The 19686-nt window shown below is 38.7% G+C and overlaps 2 protein-coding genes across 7 annotated transcripts in view; both read right to left on the bottom strand.

Annotated features, from left to right (window-relative positions):
• LOC114155726 (uncharacterized) overlaps positions 1-6402 on the bottom strand; it is a 274038-nt gene extending 267636 nt beyond the window's left edge. For all 6 annotated transcript variants that reach the window (XR_003597813.1, XR_003597811.1, XM_028035761.1 and 3 more), the window contains exon 1: positions 6307-6402. The gene's annotated coding sequence lies outside the window, so the exon portion shown is untranslated. The remainder of the gene's footprint in view (positions 1-6306) is intronic.
• Positions 6403-15073: 8671 nt separating this feature from the next.
• The window catches only part of arhgap5 (Rho GTPase activating protein 5), a 99719-nt gene continuing 95106 nt past the window's right edge, over positions 15074-19686 (bottom strand). The window contains exon 7 of the mRNA XM_028037112.1: positions 15074-19665. Coding sequence (XP_027892913.1) covers positions 19347-19665 — 319 coding nt within the window. The 3' untranslated portion in view covers positions 15074-19346. The remainder of the gene's footprint in view (positions 19666-19686) is intronic.

Here is a 19686-nt window from a genome sequence, read left to right as displayed (position 1 = left end):
CACATACCGTCTCTCACTTGCTCCTAAAATATGTGGGTCTCAGCACGCAGCGCCCCCTTCTGACCAAAGGACGGTTGCCACATATCTCACTCACCCACACACAACATACACAATACTCACTGGGCTAATCATCACATACAGTACAGTGGAGGCACTTTCCGCAACACACGCATCTCATTCAGTAGTGTCAATTTGGTAGCATAAGTAATTATATTACACAGCGAAAGATAGTTGCTACAATTAATCTATGTACTTCTTAATTAATAAATGTATTTATTATTATTATTCCGTAAAAATTCCTGAAGAGTTTGAAGCGCAGCCTGAGTAGCGCATGCGAATAGGGCCTGCAAATTCGGGAAGGTGAAAGATTACTTAAAAGTGCCTGCGTGTCCTAGCGTTGTGAAAAATGAATGGGACATGTGAAGGCTATGTCTTACACTGACAACCCGAGGCATGCGTAGCATGAGAAATCCAAGGAGAGGTGCTGATGAGCGGGCTGACAGCAGCTGTGATGGAAGCTGTTGACATGGATGAACCAAAGCAGGGGACAGGTAGAAAGAAGATGTGATGAATGACAGTAGTGGAATGGAGAAATAATGAATGATGAGGTGGGAGGGAATGGCGATGTAGATTCTTGCGGCGAGACCTTGGGTACGCTTGTCGGAGACGGACCATGGATACGGTGGTGAACAATGAATCCTAGTCAGGTGAGAGAGCGGCGGGAAAAGCTGCTTGAGATGATTCGAGGCTGGGGTTGAGAGAAATTCCCTTGCGTCTGAGCAGCGTCACAGGGGAAAAAGGGCCAGAATGCACTGCTAAGCAGCTCTTCTGCTGGCAGGATGAGAGATGGAAGGATGGGGATCCTCGAAGAAAAGGATCAGGTGAAGTAGCCAGCTGAGAAGCTGTGGCGTGCGAATGAACGGATTGAGCACGGCTGCAGAGTGGATACCGCCATATAAGTGGGAGCTTGATAGGTGATTGGCGAAGATGGGGCATGGTCATATGCTAATAGGCTGACAGCAGATGACTCGGTGATTGGATGGTGCATGTGAGGCTGGAGAGTTTTCCAGTTTGAATTGACGCCTAGGCTCCATTTCTGTAATGCCTAATATTCAGGAAGATTGCTCCAGAGCCTTTGGGACATGACAGCAAACATTCATATGCATGTTGCCAGGATCTAATTGAAACCAACAAGCCCTGGATAAAGCTGTGCTACACAGTACAAACTTGAGTATTAAACTAATTTAATAATAATATCATCTAAGTTTAAAAACAATGTCTAAATGATAAAAAGTGGGGTAAATATGGAAAACAAATATAAATCTGTTCTTTTAAAGGATTTTAAAAGCGTTCTTTGCCATTTATAAATGTATCAAGTTTAAAAACAGTGTTTCCTCCAGTGTATTATAAACCTGGCAGCCCACAATGCATTACTAGCTCCCCACCTCCAGGCTAAGCGTTGCTTGTTTTTGTTTTTAGGAAAATTATAATAATAAAAAAAAAAAGAACATCGCTATTTTTGTTTGTTTGTTTTAAGCCAAATTGTAAGCTTATCTGTTGCTCTCAGCATTTCACTGGCGGAGCTGATTTATTCCTAAAAGATAGGTTTATACTTTATGCATTTAAAGCAGGAGAGCGGACCCATCACACAGCTCTCCTGCTTTAAATGCACAAAGTATAAACACGCGAGACACCGCAACACGCGGTGTCTCGCGTGCTGCAGCAGTTGGATCTCTATAAAGTTTACGTGCGCCTCCTTTCACTAAAACTGGACACAGGCTGACCTGTATGGATATTTACATCAACCCCCTGTGAGGAATTATGATTCTTTTGTGAACTCTATATCAGGGTAAGAGTTTTAAACCCACCCCTTTAGCTCTGGTTGTGCAGCTGTATGTGATCCGCAGAAATAACTTGTAGTCGCGCTTTCAGAGGTGCGGGTTGATGGAGTGGTGAGAATGATTTATCTTTGTGAACAAACAATTATGCGACATTTACATCTCAACAGCTGCCCAGCGTGTGGCTCTGTCTTCCCTGTAAAGTTTATGTATGTGGTCATGGTGGCCGGAGCTTTAGTGGTTAATGAACCAGTGCTAACCTCATCATGCAGGTTCAGTCTGGTGAGGAGCTATCACACTCTCCTCGTAGTCACGCATCACACTGGTTTTTTATTATTATTATTCCGGTTAGGCGAAGCATCAAGCCATATCAAATGCTTTGTCTACTTAAGAGTTAATATGCGCAAGGCTGCGTGGATATCTGAAAAACTTGTCCCTTAAAACTGGAGCAACCAAAACAGTTTCTGTGACTCTTATTAAAAACTCAACATACACGAAATGGAAGAGCTCCTATAGCCACATTAGCAGCATTAATTAAATCTCCCATTTACTGCGCATCTCTGCACAGTGCAGTGGATTTAACTCATCCGCAGGTCCAGTCCAAGGCTGTATGAGGTCTGGAACAGAATTTGACTTAGGGGCCCCTCTTGTTGCTAAAAACATCAGTACCTCTAACAGCTTCTGTGTTAGAATTAGTGAAATCTGAGAGAGGGGGAGTAGTTTAACTGGCCAACGTAAAAACAGTCAGTTATAAATGCAGTTTACTAATTTTTATTTGTGAATAAACATAACTCAAACTCAAAGATTAAACTCAGAGCATCAGGTTGTAGCTGTGGTAACAAACTATGCTAACTATGAATGTTCTTTGATATTTTTTTTACAAATAAACTTGCCAGCTTCTTAAAATCTTACATTAAATGTTAAAAAATGTACAATCTTTTAATGTATGTATGCTGAAACCAGTAAATCAAGTTTAGCAGTATTGATCATCTCAATAAATAAATGTTACATTTGTTACAAAATGTAAATGTAAATGTTAAATTTATTTATCTGTAGTCTTTAAAATATTAGCATTTATTGGACACTTGAAGCCCTGGGGGGCCTGATGGAGCCACTGACTTTATTAGGACTCAACAAAAGTGCTATTGGATATTGACGTTATGTCAATCATCCAAATCAACCAATGGGCTACAGATAGGGCTGCAGTGTTTGAAGCTTCTGACTAATTCAAAATGCATGTTATTAAATGCAATAAATATTAATAGAAAAATCTTAGTTGGATATAAGTTGGGGGAAAAAAAGAGTTTAAAAATTTTTAAAAGAGAGAAATTTGTAACTACACACATGGTGCCCAAATGTGCCAAAATAGAACCTTTGGTTGGAATGTTTGCATGGACTTTTATCAAGCAATCCCTTTCCAAAATTTCTATGCTTCATTTTTTGGGAGTGATGAAATTTGGTACAGTAAATGGTCAGAGCCATTACTGTGGATGGCTAGAGATTCTGGATTGGCATACTTTCAAAGAAAATTCACATCCACAAAATTAATTCTATTAGTATTTTTTTCACTATATGCTATGTTTATTTGCTCTCACTCAGTAAGAGAAATGTTGATTTTTAGACCTGTAGAGTATTTTCTGGAGTATTGCATTTATTCATACCTTTTATTTCACCTTGTGTATTCCTGAGATATATTGAATTCCTTTTGGGGGAGTCCTTTTCGAGAACTCTCCAAACACTATCCAAAAAAAGAGGCCTAAAAGAACCCCAAAAGAGGGGTTAAGATCACTGGCTACACTACTCCAAGATTAGGTTGCATAAAATGTTTCCAGATACATCTCACACCACTGTGAATCCACTGAAGCTACACTATCACACAGTTATGACCTTGGCCCTGAACTACAGGAGTACTGTTGTGGAATATTCCAGTTCCTTTTGTTAAGGAAAAATGATTATTTTTAGTGCTTAATACAGTTAATCTTACGACATGTGTAAAAGGTATATTCAGCACTCTTATTTGGAACAGCTTTGTGTCGAGCATTTGGGATCGAGCAGATGAGCAGGCTTTCAGACAAACAGGGGCCAAAATGCAGATCACTCAATGGGGTCTCCCTGCTGTGAGGCCAAACCACGCAGCCATAAAATTAGCATTTTCTTTGGGAGAGAGAGACTTTAGATTTCACAGGTATATGTGAGGTCTTATCTCAGGATTTTACTGTGCCCAGAATGACCGTGGGAGCCACGGGGGGTCAGGGCGCAGCGATGCGTTCTTTGTCCCGCCAGGAGCCAGATGGCCTTTTGATCTTTGCGTAGATCAGGGGGAGTTCCAAGTTTCTCTGAGTGCTTAAGGGAGTTTCCAATTGGTCAACAGGAGGAACGCCTTAGTGAATAAATTAAATAGAAAAACACCTCCTTACTATAAGATTACGTGTCAGGAGAAAAAATTCAGGGAGCGGCCACCATTTTGCCTTTTTTGCATCGGCTCTCTCCAAAGACGCGTCTTTGCCTTTTGTTTGTCTTTGTTTTGTGTTTGTCTGTCTTCCCCTTGTCTGTCTTTATTTTTATGAGAAAAAATGCATATCTCTGTTCCTCTGCAGTTTTGTTGTTGATTGCTTTGTATGAGATTAAACTCTGTGATCTGTGACGTCAACGCGCTTTGTTGTTGTTTTCACTTTAGCGCACACCGCCGCCACTCGCTGAGGACTCGGAAGATTAAGGAGGAAAGAGCCAAACATTTTGTCCAAAGTTAACATTAAATTATCCTCTTTTTAACACTTTCCATAATTTTTGGAGTTCAGGTGGTACCTGATCTAATTTTGATTATTCTTGGCATGTCTGATGAGCTGGAGAAACTCAAAGTACAACAGTGATGCTTTTTAGCATACGGTATTGTAACTGCAAAAAACCACATTCTTTTCTATTGGGGAAAAAAGGTACCTTCTTGCAAGCATTGCTTGATAGACATGACAGACACTCTCCATTTGGAAAGAATTTGATTCATCTTAAAAGACAAGCTGAAGGATTTTGATAATGTCTAGCGACTAATGGCTAAAGAGACTAAAGGCTTTTAGTCTCTTTACTTGTCAAAAAAACAGTGATTAGCAATGCACTTATTAGGAGGGCAGGGTGGTCATTTTCATATTGATTGTTGAGACCCGGGGGTGTGGAGCGAATTATGTCCTTTATATTTTTTCTTTTTAGTGTTTTACCAAAAGCTACCATTTAGCTATCATTTAGCAAAACGTAGCCAAGATTACTCAACAAGGTACACAGTTGGACTATGTTTCACATTGCCAAAATGTAAAACTTGTTTAAGCCAAAGTGCAATCTTTAGAGTAATGCATTAAAAGGAACTCACTACCACAAAATATTAAACAATGTCTTGCTTAGTTTTAAGATGCAACTAGAAATATACAAAAAGGTTATTTTAGTAGATGTGTGTGTTTATGTATTTATGAAAACAGAGATGTTATTGTACACGTATATGCTTTATGTCTAAGAGTACCATAGTACTTATACCTTCATTTAAGACACTTTAAATGAATGTATGCATTTTTTATTTAAGGGAAATCTAACATATTTTCCTATTTCAAACTAAACCATGTTTTTCTTTAAAAGTGATAAAAATAGAATGTGTTATTTTAATCCTTGATCTTTAATATGATTTTCCGTAAATCTAATCTTGTCTTTTTTTGTGTACACTGATCCAAGGAAGAATAGCTGATTTTGTCCAAAGTCAATAGTTATATAATTGTTGCAATAACAGGTTCACTTATATGTTCGGATTCCCTAAAAGGTGAATGATTTTTCCCTTCTAAAATAACAGTCTGACATAAGTCTTGTGTTACAATGATCCAATCTAGAAGTGCATTAAATGAGTATGTGTTGAAATGTAAATGCACCAAGAAAGCTGGAACAAAGTATTGTCCAGTCATAAGACATAATTATGAATTTGCTGATCTACAAACAACCAGATAATCCTTATTTACACTTCTGTAGTCTGTAGTAACAGAGATAATGTTACTTTCCAAATTACATGAAAGAACATAGAACATTTGATGTAGTGATTGGTCCTGATTCCATACTATTTAGAGGAACTAAGTGCTTTCCCTCTGATCGCAGTAAAATGAGATGGTGTTGCTCTCACTAAGCTCAGAGCAGTTAAGAATAGTAACAGAGAACACGTGGATGTTTTCAGATCAGTCATGTCAAACATTTACTGAGTCCTTGAGGAAGACCAAAGGACATTTTAATAAAAGAGAAAACTGACAGCTGCTCTGCAGGTTCAGAAAGATCACTGAGAAACTGTCCTTAGGAAGCACAAATCATGATAGCAATACCACAATTTATTACACAGAAGCTACTTTAGCAACTTTACAATCAAAGGTACAGAATTGTCGATGTCTTTCAATAGCTGCTTTCGCTCTCCCAATAATTAATATTAACAGAAAACCTCACATGTACTTACCTACAGAAAAATGATGTTTTTCAGACAGGGTAATAGTCAGACTGACGTCCAGGCAGTAATCAACTCCAAAGTGGATGAACAGTTACCGTTGTAGTTATTGGTAATGAAACCTGATGCGCAGTTTGACAGTCCTGAGGCATGCCGGGATCCTTGATGGGATGGGCTGTCACTGGAGAAGTAAGAGCCATACCAGGGCCTAGCAGAAACCTCTTCAAGGTACTAAATTTAGAAACAAGTCATGCTTTAGCACACACTCCCTCTTCTAATTCAACAGTGGTGCTTATATTCATAATCCCTCATATATTCTGTGGTGAATATAAGCACCACAGAAATGTGAAGGTTTGCATTTAACCAACGTTAGATGCTGGGATCAACTCTACTTATGAAATTTGGAAAAGACTTAGATCATAATTTTTAATTCAATTCAGTTTAATTATATAGTCCCAATTCACAACACTTGTTGTGTCATGGCCTACTAATCTAATCATGCAGACAGATTAATAGTCAAGTTCATCCATTACAAACTGATAGTTATCAAGCAATGCAGTCAAGTTCAGATTATTGCTCAAATTGGCAAAAGGTTCTTTTCTAAGGAATCCTAGATTATTATACTCAATTTGCATTAAATTGTTATATAATGTGCTTCTCTTTTTTCAATTTTTATTTATTGTCATGAGGTGGGGATGAAGATGGTGAGGATTAATGAGGTAGGACCCAGGTAGTTGAAGATGATGGTGGTTTAATGATGAAAAACACAAAAATCCAGGCAGCACAGAGGAGCAAAAACTAGGTACTAGTCTCTGATAGCAACTGGTAAACAGTAATCAATAGACGGCAGACAAGCGACAACTAGACAGTCCAGACAAGGACCTGACAGAACAAGAAACACAGGTGGGGTAATCAAGGGAACTAGACACAGCTGCGATCAATCAAGGGCAGACAGGACAACACGAAAACTCAACTGACACAGAAAACTAAATAAACATACAGAAAAACTCACATTTACTCACAAAACCTTACATTTATGAATTTTGACATGCAGTTTAACACATCAGGTTCAACAGGTACAAGTGGTATTTACCAAGAATACAAAATGGTTAAGTTCAAGTCATCAGTGTGAAACATCACCTTACAATCAACCAAATGAAATGCAAAACGTATTTTCATCAGAGAGCATAACTTTGGACCACTCAGCAGCTGTCCAGTAATGTTTGTCTTTAGCTCAGGCAAGATACTTCTGATGCCGTCTGTTGTTCTAGAGTGGCTTGACACAAGGAATGTCACAGCTGAAACCCATGTCTTGCATATATGTGTGTGGTGGTTCTTGAAGCACCGAGTCCAGCTGCAGTTCACTCTCTGTGAATCTTCTCCACATTTTTAAATGGGTTTTGTTTCACAATCTTCTCCTGGATGTGGTTACTTGCTTGTCTACTTTTTTCTACATCTTTTCTTTCCCCTCACCTCTATGAATGTGCTTGAACACAGAGCAAACAGCAACTTGTCATCACGGACTGTTTGAGTCCACCTCTAAACTGTACGCTGCAACGCATCAGACAATAGAAACAGGCCTTTAAATAAAAGTAATTGAGCTAAAACAGCTAGTCAGATCTCTGGGGTGGAACTGTCTTAACTGCCACACAATGGTCTCCGAAGGCGCGTCTTCATATTTTTCTATTTTTCTAAGATAATTAATTTCTTCTTTGTGGATTTGGTTTCTGATGATTATGATGAGCTGTTATGATTTTATGCATTTGATTGTCTGAATATAATTCTGGTTGATTGTGAAGTTGAACAGTGACTGTTGTCTTAGTGGTTTCACTTTTACACATGGCATTAACGCCTCCAAGAGCGGCTAATTACACTCTTTTTTTATTATTAAACTTTGCTAAATAGATGTTAGCGGTACTATGTGGGATTGAATCTGTGTAATAGCCGTGTAATATTAGTGGATATTAATCATATCCTATCATTTCAGGAACACAATGACCTGCGCAGTTAGAAGGGTTGCGGTGATCTGTTGTCTGTGTTTAATTTAATTCCAATAAAAACCAGTTTCTCCTGTCTGATACTGTTTTATTCTTACAAACACTTCTGTATTTAAAATACATTTTAACAGGTCGGATATTCTAATAAAAGGATTAATGCATACATCTATAGCTTTTCATTTTCAACGGGTAGGATATTCAGATGAAGGAAGTGATCTTCTTGTGGTTTCGTCGTGTATATATATTGTTCCAATGCTAAGTTAAGCATAACTCCTAAGCTTCTACTTCAGTCCCGTCACTCAAATAATGTTATCCAATATATTTAACATTACCACAACCTGCTATAGTTTTCTACTTGTAAACATGACGGTAGCAGCTTTGGACGCGTAGCACCGGCAGATAGACTTAGCCATCTATCTGTGCTACGGTAGGAAAATCTGACGAGGCAGCACTGATGGTCAGAACACCGGCCACGCGCTATGATTGTTAACCTATATCACTCCAGAGATACATCCAGGATCCTGGCGGCGCCAAAGAAGCAGGCTCCACTCACATACGAAGGCCAAACAGTCTTCATCAGACAGGATATGACTGCTGCTGTCAAGGAGATGCGCCGTGCGTTTAACGGGTGTGCAAACTTCTTATCAAAAAGGAGATGAGATTCTCCATGCAATACCCGGCTGGTCTGTCTTTTGCGCACGGAGGGAAAACCCAATTGTTTCGATCACCCAAGAATGCACTTGCTTCCTGGATGAACTGAACTGAGACCATCTTACGGACTGGTTGGATACACACGTTGGACCTGACCTGGAGGTTAATGCTTTACTTTTTCTTTTCTTTTCTCTACGGTGCAGAACTCAGTTGCAAAGTTATGTGGCTAATTGTTGGACAGATATTGCCCGATTTAAATTTTTATATACTTTGTGCCTCACATAGATAAACAAGATATGATAAAAAAAATATAAGATTTTTGGGTTAATTTTGGGGGCGCGTGATTGGCTGATACTTACATGTGAAGCCCATCTTATCCACTGATCTTATTTTGTCAGCAAAGGTTTAAAAATCAGCCTCTCTCCTCTTCTGCTCTACAGTGAGAGGTTTGACTGACACACCGGCCCACCAGATCAGGTCTGAACATCTACAGTTAACAATATTCACCCCACTGTTACCAACTCAGTGACTTTCTTGCTATTTTTAGTGACATTTCAGACAAAAGAATTGGTATTGGCCAAAATCAAAATCGGCAGGTCAGGCTCTTTAAAAATCGGTAACCGGCCAGAAAACTGCAATCGGTGCAGCCCTACACACATATTCATGACATTCTTTGATTAAATTAATTTCTCTTAAGCATAACTCCAATAGCTAAATATTTCATTTATACCAGACGAGTTTTCCTCCCCTGAGACTGTGCCGGTACCGGTACTGGGTTGATTCTGTGCCTTGAAATGATTTTAACAGAAGTTTCACATAACTTATAAGTTGATGTAAAAATAATGTTTGTTCAAGTAACAAAATGATCAGCAGCAAACAACAAATCCCTAACTACAGCTTAGATCAGCTCATCGATATATTAATGCAGCAGCCATGTAATCTGATGGAAAAAAATTTGCTAGTGTGATGGACCGAGTTAAAAACAGGAGGAGTCACAGGACATATTAGAAAAATAGGGTTTTTTATTTTAACCCAAAGATTATAAATAACAAAAGATAAACTGAGCTCATAAAAGAGGTCAAAGAAACAAAACTGAACTCAGGCAAAAAATGTAAACAAACTGGCTGCACAAACAAACATAACGACCTAACAAAGAAATGACACACAGGGGTTTATATACTGGCTGATCAGACCAATTGAAACACAATAGGGGTAACTAAACAGAATACAATTACAAATAACACAAAAACAAATAACAGTACAGCTAAGTTTGGCTAAACTAAAGACCCAAAACTAAAAATCAAAAATATTAAACTTTAAATACTAATATTTACTTAAATACAAAACTTATCTAAACAAAGAAACTACAATTTCCCCCTGCCAGCAGGAACTAGTGGTGCAGTCCAATCAGCATGTAAGCCTGCTGAGCCCTGGCCCCCATCTTTTGTCTGGTAACTCCAAGGCAGGTAAGTACCGGTGGGAAACAAACAGAATTAATCTTAAGTTGATATAAATACATATGCTAACTAAATTTTTTTAACTAAATGTGCGCGCTAACAAATAGAACAAATGCATTCAAATAAACTAATAAATGTTTTTATTGAAACTAAAGTGTTGTTGTGTTTATATGAAAAAATAAACTGTGCATAAAAAGAGTTACCGACAGAGTGTGGCCATGGATTTGGCCATCACAGCTAGACAATATCAAACATTGAGAAGTTTTAATTATTATTATCATATGTTACCAAACACGCCATTTTGAAGCCAAAAAACCCTCATAAATATACAGAGCCAACCATGAGAATCAGCTAATTTCAAGTTAAAACTTAGCTTCACACAAAGACCCTCTTTCCAACAGGTCATCTAGTCTGGGCATAGGATATGGATCAAACTGAGACAGAGAATTCAGATAACAAAAGTCAATACAAAATTTCAGTGAACCATCTTTTTTAGCTACGAGAACCACAGGGCTGCACCATTTACTAGTTGATATTTCAATGATGCCAAGATCCAACATAAAATTGATCTCTTTCTTCAACTCTGGCACCAACCGCTCAGGAATCCTATAGCTCTTCTGCCGAACTGGAGCATCTTTCTTGAGACAGATATCATGTTGTACCAGGTCTGTTAAACCTAGAGCCTCTAAAAAGAGTTCAGGATCCAGCAGAGCTGCAACCTCCTCCTGCTGGGCTGCTAACAGATAAGACAGATCAACCACACTGAGCTGTGTTTCGTTAGAGGGCAAAAACTTCTCCTTCACCTCCTCATCTTGAACCTCACAAATCAAGAGCTGCTGCCCTGGTCTCTGAAACATCTGGAATTCTTTCAGCAAATTCACATGAAATGTATGATGTTTTTTCACTCTGTCAGGCATAAACAGTTCACATGTGACCTTACCCACTTGTCCAGACACTTCATATGGGTCTTGCCACTTGGCAAGCAGCTTGTCATCTGAGGTTGGTGGCAGCAATGCTGGCCTGGTTTGAGGACCCTCTTTAGATTTCCAGTCATACCATCTTTTCTGGTTCTGTTGTGCCGTATTCATGCTCTCCTGTGCCAGAGTTGTCATCTCCTCCAATCTCTGTCGCATCTTGACCACATATGCCACGATGTTTTCCTCCACTGATTCAGGATGTTCCCAGTAGTCCTTCAGGAGGTCCAATGGTCCTCTCACTTGGCGCCCATAGAGCAGTTCAAAGGTCGAAAATCCAGTCGAAGCCTGTGCATCATATGGCATATCAGAAAATATGCCTCCTCCTCCTCACCATGGACCCGGAGTCTGAACAACATGGAGGCTCTGAGAGTCATTATTAGACTGAGGGCAACCAGACTAGTTTACTTTGCTAAATTATTATATTTAGCTAAATATTATTGATGAGGAGCACAAGCAGGCCTCCTGATGCACTGATTTAAAAAATTGAAAAAAACATAAAAAAAACAAACAAAAAACAACAAAAAAACTCAAAAAGGACACTAGGGGCATCAAGGATAAAAGGGGAAGGGGCTCGAGCCCCCTTCGCCCCTCAGCCCCCTCTGTATGAGGAAGTACAACAAGCCCATAGCTTAAACGTAGAGCAGTTCTGATGTCAGAGTTCTAGTTCAGCTGACTGTTCAGGTTCGAAGTTGTTGCTTTTAGAAAAATATGGCCATATTCCTTAAGTTCTCCGTGTTATTTTGTTTTATTACCTTTGCATGCTTCTTGTGAAGAGCTCAAATAGGATTGTGTTTACAGCGGTGTGTACAGGCGGATCAGTTGTTTGGCTCTCTGACTGTGGTCTGCTCACTCGTTGCCATTGTCAAGAAAATCCGAGCTCATCCCACTTCCCCATGCTGGAGATTTAAGTTTAACAGTAATAATAAATAAAGTTCTCTTTAAAATGAATCACTCAAGTGACATCAAGGCCCAACAGTAGACTTAAGTGTCAATAAAATAAATCTAGTTGTGTGTGTTGTTTTTGTCTCATGCAAACTTTGCTTTAATTCTACTTTTTTCTATCTAATCATAAGAAATCATAGTCAGTCAGAGAGAGTCATTAAACAGGAAAAGCAGGTTTCCTGGAAAAAGAGGAAGTTTCCAGCCTGCAGATTTATAAAAATAGCTGAGACTATTTTAAAGCATGAAAGTTTAAAAAAATTAAATCTAAACATTTTGAGTAATTTGATAAGATTCAAAGTAAAATACTTATATTAATATTGATTTACTTGTAATAATACTTACACTTATATTTGTGAGAACACTTATAAGAAAAACAAGCAAATGTAACTTTGGTATCAAATAATTAGAATAATAGATTATTCTTGGTTTCTTTTCAGAAAACATCTGTAATAACTCACATTAAGATTATAATAAGAATAATTAATAAGTTATGGTTATAAAATTATAAATGAATGCTAAATCAGAGAAGCTAAAGAAAATAAATGTGATATAAATGTGATTTTGACATTGAACTTGAAATGGTGTAAAAGGTTATAAAACTGCAATTAAACATCACTGATATGTTGGAGGTAGATGGTAGGTGAAAGGTGACAGGCTAAGGGAAACAGGGGAACTAACAGGAGAGCAGAGATGATCAGCACCTTATTTGGACATAGGAGGTTGAGCAACCCTGAGACATTAGCACAGACACCATGACATGATGTCTCTTAAGACAGTGACGGATATGAGATCATCTGTCTAAGCAGACAGATAAACCCTATATAAGGTGGGTGCAAAAGAGGAACCTTTCGTTGGATCCTCTGGGCAGCTTCGAGCCAAGATCAAGATGGACAAAGAACTCTGCAGCTGAAGAAGAGCCGGGGCCACAGAGCCGGAGACTGTCCTGCACATGGAGACCAACCCGTCTGGCCCACAATCTGTGGCTTCGAATCGCACTTCTCTCATCGGCTGGGTTCTGACCCCAAAGACAAAGATGAAGACAAAGACAAGGAAGAAGAACTGGTGCCTTTTTTCCTGCCAGCACCAAGTCCTGTGTGACCTCACCATCCATGCGGAGAAGAAGTTCATCGGACCTGCGGAGATCCTGGCCTTCGCCGATCAACATCTTCCTCCTGCTGCAGCACCTTCTTTATCATCAAGCCAGGTCTGGGGTTCAAAACGCCAAACTCCGTCCGTCTCTCTCAAAGGTTCCCTTTTTTAGTTCTCAGTGTCAGCAGTAGGGAAAGATAGACTAGATGATTGATTTTACTTATTTGATTATTTCTGCTACTGAATTAAGCTGTACTGACCCTTGCAAAACTGCCTTACTAATAAAATATTTAGCATAAAGAAAATCTAAAAGATGTTGTGGACATTCAGTTAATGAGTCACCTTAAAGTTCTTTGATGGTTGTAAAATAGCTGTGATGTTTGATTCTGGAGAGGAAAAGTGGAAAATGTTTTTAGGTTGCTGGTAGCCCATATGTAAAACATCATCCTTGGGACTCGCTGAGTCACTAAAACCTACCTGGTTCAATAACAAATGCAAGTTGTAAAATAGAGAACGAGCGACCGTTAACAGGTGTGCTCTGTGAAACTAGTTGGCTGTAGGCTGCTCAGGCTGGCTAATTCACAGGGGGAAGAAGGGTGGGACACCTGGATGTAGGCCGTCAGAAACCAGGCGAATCGTTTCTCGAAACCAGCTTAAACAGAGTTTACTTCAGTTCTGGACAGGGTAAATCCCAGCAGATTTAGGAAACTCAATTAACCCGTTAGAAGGAGAGCTGGTAGCACATCTCCCCTCTCAGAAGAGGAAGTACGAGAGTGAGAGAGTAGAGACAGAAAGGAGGGGGGGGGGGTGTGGCGCAACAACACCATACACTCGCTCTTTCAGGCTGAATACAGAAGTGTTTCCATGGAAATAACACAGGTCACAAGTCTAAAACCTTTCTTCTGCATTTTGAGTTGCATACATGGTTAATAAGGCTGAACATATAATCCAGACATCTCTTTTTTAATACTCTGCATTTTGTGATTTTGCTGAGATAAAGCAGTTTTTCCCCTCTTTGCTGTAACTTTCTGTAAATACAATAATTAGACATGTTCTAGCCTAAAAGCACTAAAGCCTTCCTGTCTCAGGATTCTGAGGTGCTTAAACAGTAAATAAAGTTGAACATATAATTCAGACATTAGTTTCTTTAGAGTTTTTTGTACTTATATAAAAGTACAAGGTCTGTATCCAAGTACAAAGTGGGGAAAAAAGTAGTTTTCCCCCACTTTGCTATAAGTCTCTGAATACAATGATTTAACATTGTATTCAGAGACAATGTCTGAAATAAACATTTTCTTGTTTATATCTCAGATATTCTCATGATCTGAGACACTGAATTATATGAATGCCATTATATTCCAAAATTACAAGCTATACAGGCTTGAAAAACATCATTTTATGTGAAGAGTAACAAAAATATTTTATTTCTATGCAATCCCAAGTGAATATCTTTTAGTGAAATATTGGGACAGATCAGAAAACGCAACACAAAATTCCATTTAGGGTTTCTGATCATCCAAGCTTCCAGTCAGCAGTAATCAGATCTTCTCTTTGATAGCAGGTCTGGCAATAAAGTCTGACTGTCAATCTGAACATCACAGTTGTACATCATACTTTGTAGCTGGTTTAGTGAAAAACAATTTAGAGACAACACAGCTGGGGAAAACACTGTTGAAGATGTTCTTTATTTCTGAAAATCATTTTATTGACTGTAGTAATAGTTTGTACACTGGTATGACTGAAAGGGGGATTGTAACAAAACGGTAAATCAAAGGAACTGATTTGTTGAAAACTACAGATAAACATATCATTACGTAGCATTTTAATACCTAGCAGTTGATGACACCCAGCCCCAGAAAAAAAACCTTAAGTAAGTAGGAGTGATTCTGTTTACTCCAAAAATCCCCTCTAGTCCAGCAATATGCCATATTTATTACATGTTGATGAATACCAGCACATTTTAGCTAAATGGATTTTGAACTTTTCTTCAGCCCCTCAGACACACAATCCAAAGTGTCCTATAAATGATCCAGGTTCTGGCCTAGCTTCTTTCCCTTTAATGAGAGATCCGATCCCAAATTAAAGCCAAATATTTGAGATATTTCACACTTTCTTCAATCTTCACAGTTTGTCTCCTCTTATATTTTAACTTGTAAATACAAATTTTTGGCACTTCTTGTCTGAAGGCATCAAAAATTCCTTGTCTGAATTAATATTCAGCACATTTCAGGATCTTCATTTATATCAGTTTTGCCCAAAGAAGGTCTTGGAGGGCCGGCATCCCACATGTTTTAGTCTCTCCCTGGTTTAACGCACCTGGATTAAATGATGGCTCATTGAGGCCTAAGAAGAACATTGACCTGCTGAAAAGGTTGTTACTACCACCAAGGAGAGAAGTAAAACATGCAGGATGCTGGCCCTCCTGAACCCACTTTGGGCACCACTGATTTAGATAGTTATACTGAATAGCACACTAGGACCATCAAAGGTGCATATTTTAAAAGAACAGCCTTAAAGTACAAGGCATGGAGAAATTTCAGTTGTGAACACATCTGCCTGAATCTTTTACCACTTCTGGGGTAATCAATTTGATACAGAAGGGAAAATGACAAAGCACTAATTGCAACAACAAAAAAAATGTAGTTTGACAGATGAAAAATATATTTTTTTTAAAATATTTTTTAAAAATGCAATAAAATATACTTACATATGCCATATGTTTTTAATTTACTTTAGGAAAACATCAGCTGGTTTTAAAAGCAGAAGCTGCTACAGCTTTTAAAACTGTGGTTGTTCAGAAATACTTTTACTATATTTTACTTTAAAAAGCCTCTGAGTTTAATACAATTATGCCTTTCATATAGGTGCACTGATTGTAGATTTCTGGCCAATCAACGATCTTCCAATTTTGGTCGACACCTGCTTTTTGTCTGAAAAGCCATAACAGTCACAAAGTTAACAGTGAGGTTATTATTGTTAACCACAATAACCATGCAGATATGCCCTGGTGGGCGGGTCAGCCAGTCCTCTTTCTCAGCAGAAGCACAGTGGCAGATTTTCAGACTTTTGTGAAAGTAGTAGATAAGATCGGTGGATAACATCAGTTTCTCATGCAAGTATCGCCAAATTGCCCATCACCCAACATTACGAAAATCTGGGCCAATTTAATGTGGCACTTCTTTATAATTCAGAGTAATGAATGGTGTGTTCAGGTTAGTAACTTGGGGTTGTAGTTTAGCAATGGCAGTGGAGGGAGTGAACGAAACCATGCAGTTTGTGTTGGCCACGCGTCCAAATATTGAGCAAATAAAGTCGGAACAAGAGGAATGTTTAATAGATTTTATTGCTGGCAAAGATATCGTGGCCCTACTCCCCTTAGTGTTTTTACAGCGTATGCAAATTTCATTAAGCTACACACACGTCATGGCCAAACGTTAGCGATTGGGTAAAATTTACAACTTCAACAAAGTAGCAATAGTTTCTCGATAATCAAGAGTCTAGACCCTCTGGATGAAGCAAGGCCCAGAACAAGGGGCTGGTTTTTACCAGGCTACCAATTATCCAAATTGAGACTCGTGAATCATGATCCTGTGGGAAAACAAAATCAACTAGTTAAAGGACATGAGTTGTACATTTTAAAATGGTAAAAATAAAAAACATTGGCTATAAATGAATTTTTCCTAATCAAAAAGTATCTAAGGACAGAAAGATATTTCACAGATTTTATACATGCTTGATAGTCCCCCTCAATCACTGGATGAGATAAAAAATGAACACCTATCAGCATTAGCCATCTGGAGTGACAGCCAGACCTCTGAAACTACTTTGTTTGGGAGAATATGATGTTTTGTTGGGGAACAAAAATAAATGCTTAATTTTTTATATAATGAATATAGGCCAATAACAATAAATGTTAAACTGCTTTCTTGCAAAGACATTTTGTACCTCAGATGAGCAACATAAAAACAGAACTATGGCAATATCAGTGTTGGAAATCCTTGCACACATAATCATTAGTGGTTGTTTTTTTATTAGAAGCTTCCCTTTGAAATGTAGAGTAGAGTTAGGGTAAAGTACCACAAAATTGCACTGTTTACAGAAAATGTTAAAGAAATAATAATAAAAAAACTAAGATTTATAATACAATTTTAGAATTTTTTGAGTTGTAAAATAAAGAGTAATATAATATCTATAGCAAGCAGCAAAAACAAGTGTTATCCAGATGGACAGAAGATTGAGAAAATAAGCTATAATAAATGTTTATCATCCTGTAGCAAAAGGCAGGCAAGGATGTAGATTTCTGAAATATTTTACTCACAGGATGAATTGAGAGACCTGGAAACTAGGAAAGGAGATTTGTTGTTTAAGTATCACAGATGAAGATTGAGACTTTCTTCCTTTCTTTTTCTGAGTTGTACTGATCCAGTATGATCACCCATCCTAACCCCACCTTCCTTACTCACCCCAAATGTGCACATACCCACATTCACATCACAAATAAACAAAAAACATTCACCATAATAAACATATATGATCATAGCTTGTGACAGATTAGGATCCAGTACCCTGTGGTAGTTTGTTACTTAAGAAACTTGTGATTTATATATTTATATATAGACTTATATACTTCTTTCCTCTATTTAGGGAAACTATTTAACAAAAGAAATATGATATTAAAGATGTGATTTCCTCCAGGAACAACAAAAAAGCTAATGCAAATGAGATTTTTTTCTGTTGAAATATTGCCCTTAAAAAGTCAAATAAAGTGGTGGGGATCCTATCAAGGGCTCTTAGTGTTCAAGTTTTTCACTTCATTTTGTATAGTTGACTTTTTTCATAAAGTGGTAAAAACATGCAAATTTCAGACAAAGAGAAATAAAGAAATTAAGGAAATAGGGTGACAACACCAAGAAGACACGGGGAGCTGTCTCTTTAAGAAACTGAGGAGTTGAGCATGAGAAGTTAAGCCTGGTTCTCCTGGACAGAGTGACACCAGTCTTCAGAACCCGAACGCCAACCACATGTAAGTTTCTACAGATAAATCATCCAACACTTCAGCATTGTTACACAACAGCAAACACACACCCACACACATACAACATGGATAGAAATCAGATGTTACCAAAATATAAAAAAATATGACAGGATAAAGCAAGCAAACAATATGAATTGCAACATGGACCATTGACACTAGTCGTGCATGGGCTGTCCTTTAAGGGCTCCTTTAGGCTTGTGTAGTGGAAAAGGAATTGTTTAGTATTGAAAACCCATTACCTCCTGAAAACATTAAAGGTGCAGGGCTTAAAGTTCAGAATGCTGTTTTAGTTTCACAGGTTAAGACTCAAACATGTCCCAAACTGACTCAAAGTCAGAAACTGTTTTCCTGTGCCAGAATCTGCAGGAAGACTAGAATCCCCTTGGTGTGTGTATGTCATTATCGTTATACTTTCAGGTTTTCAAATGAGAGTATAAGTTGTAATGTTTACCTTCCCTTTAGTGGTGCCCAGATGGCATCAGGAGGCCGGGCCTGTAACAGGACAAAAAACAACTTGGTGTGCTTTTCCATGAGGGTAGAGATGGAGTCTTTGCCCCAAATATGTTGAAAAATTCTTGAACTAGGTTTGATTCCTTTAAAGAACTAGCATTATGTGCCTAGATCAGCTCATTCCTCACTGTATTCAGTTTGATCTAAATTATGCAATCCATAATGTGATGTGCAATTCCATAATCCCAGACTGAGCTTCCAAAATGAGCCCATCTCCCAGATCCAGACTGGTCCAACATCCCACCAAGCACTCTCTGAACCCAAAGCTGAAAGAATATTTAAAAAAAGGATCAGCCACTGATGTGAAGCAGAAGAAGGACCTCCAGCATCTCCCTATGTTTACAGCTGGAAGCACATATTGAACTCCCGATGCCCCAGAATACTTATTGGTGTGTTAAATGAGGGGGTCAGGGGTCAGCGTGTGTTGTATCTGCTGGGGCTGCAGAGGGGGGGGCAGCTGCAGGGGTAGAAGAGCCTCCACCATGTTGTGGCAATGTGGCGGGGGTGTTCCCTCGTTGCTGGAGGTCTCGGCCACGTCACCCCCATGGAAGAAATAGTTGCACTGCACGATGAACGTCTCGATGACGGCCTGGTTGAGCTTCGTGGTGGACAGCGTGTCCCTGTTCTCAAAGTCAGGACGCATGAGGGTGGGCCAGAAACAGATGGACAGGTTGTCGGCTGTCATCAGGGTGGTCTTGCTATGCTGGCTCACCCTGACCAGGGAACAAATCCAC

Source organism: Xiphophorus couchianus, chromosome 13 (assembly GCF_001444195.1).
Source record: "Xiphophorus couchianus chromosome 13, X_couchianus-1.0, whole genome shotgun sequence".
NCBI classification, from domain to species: Eukaryota; Metazoa; Chordata; class Actinopteri; order Cyprinodontiformes; family Poeciliidae; genus Xiphophorus; species Xiphophorus couchianus.
Note: the sequence above shows the minus strand (reverse complement) of the source record. Positions and strands in the feature narration are given on the sequence as shown.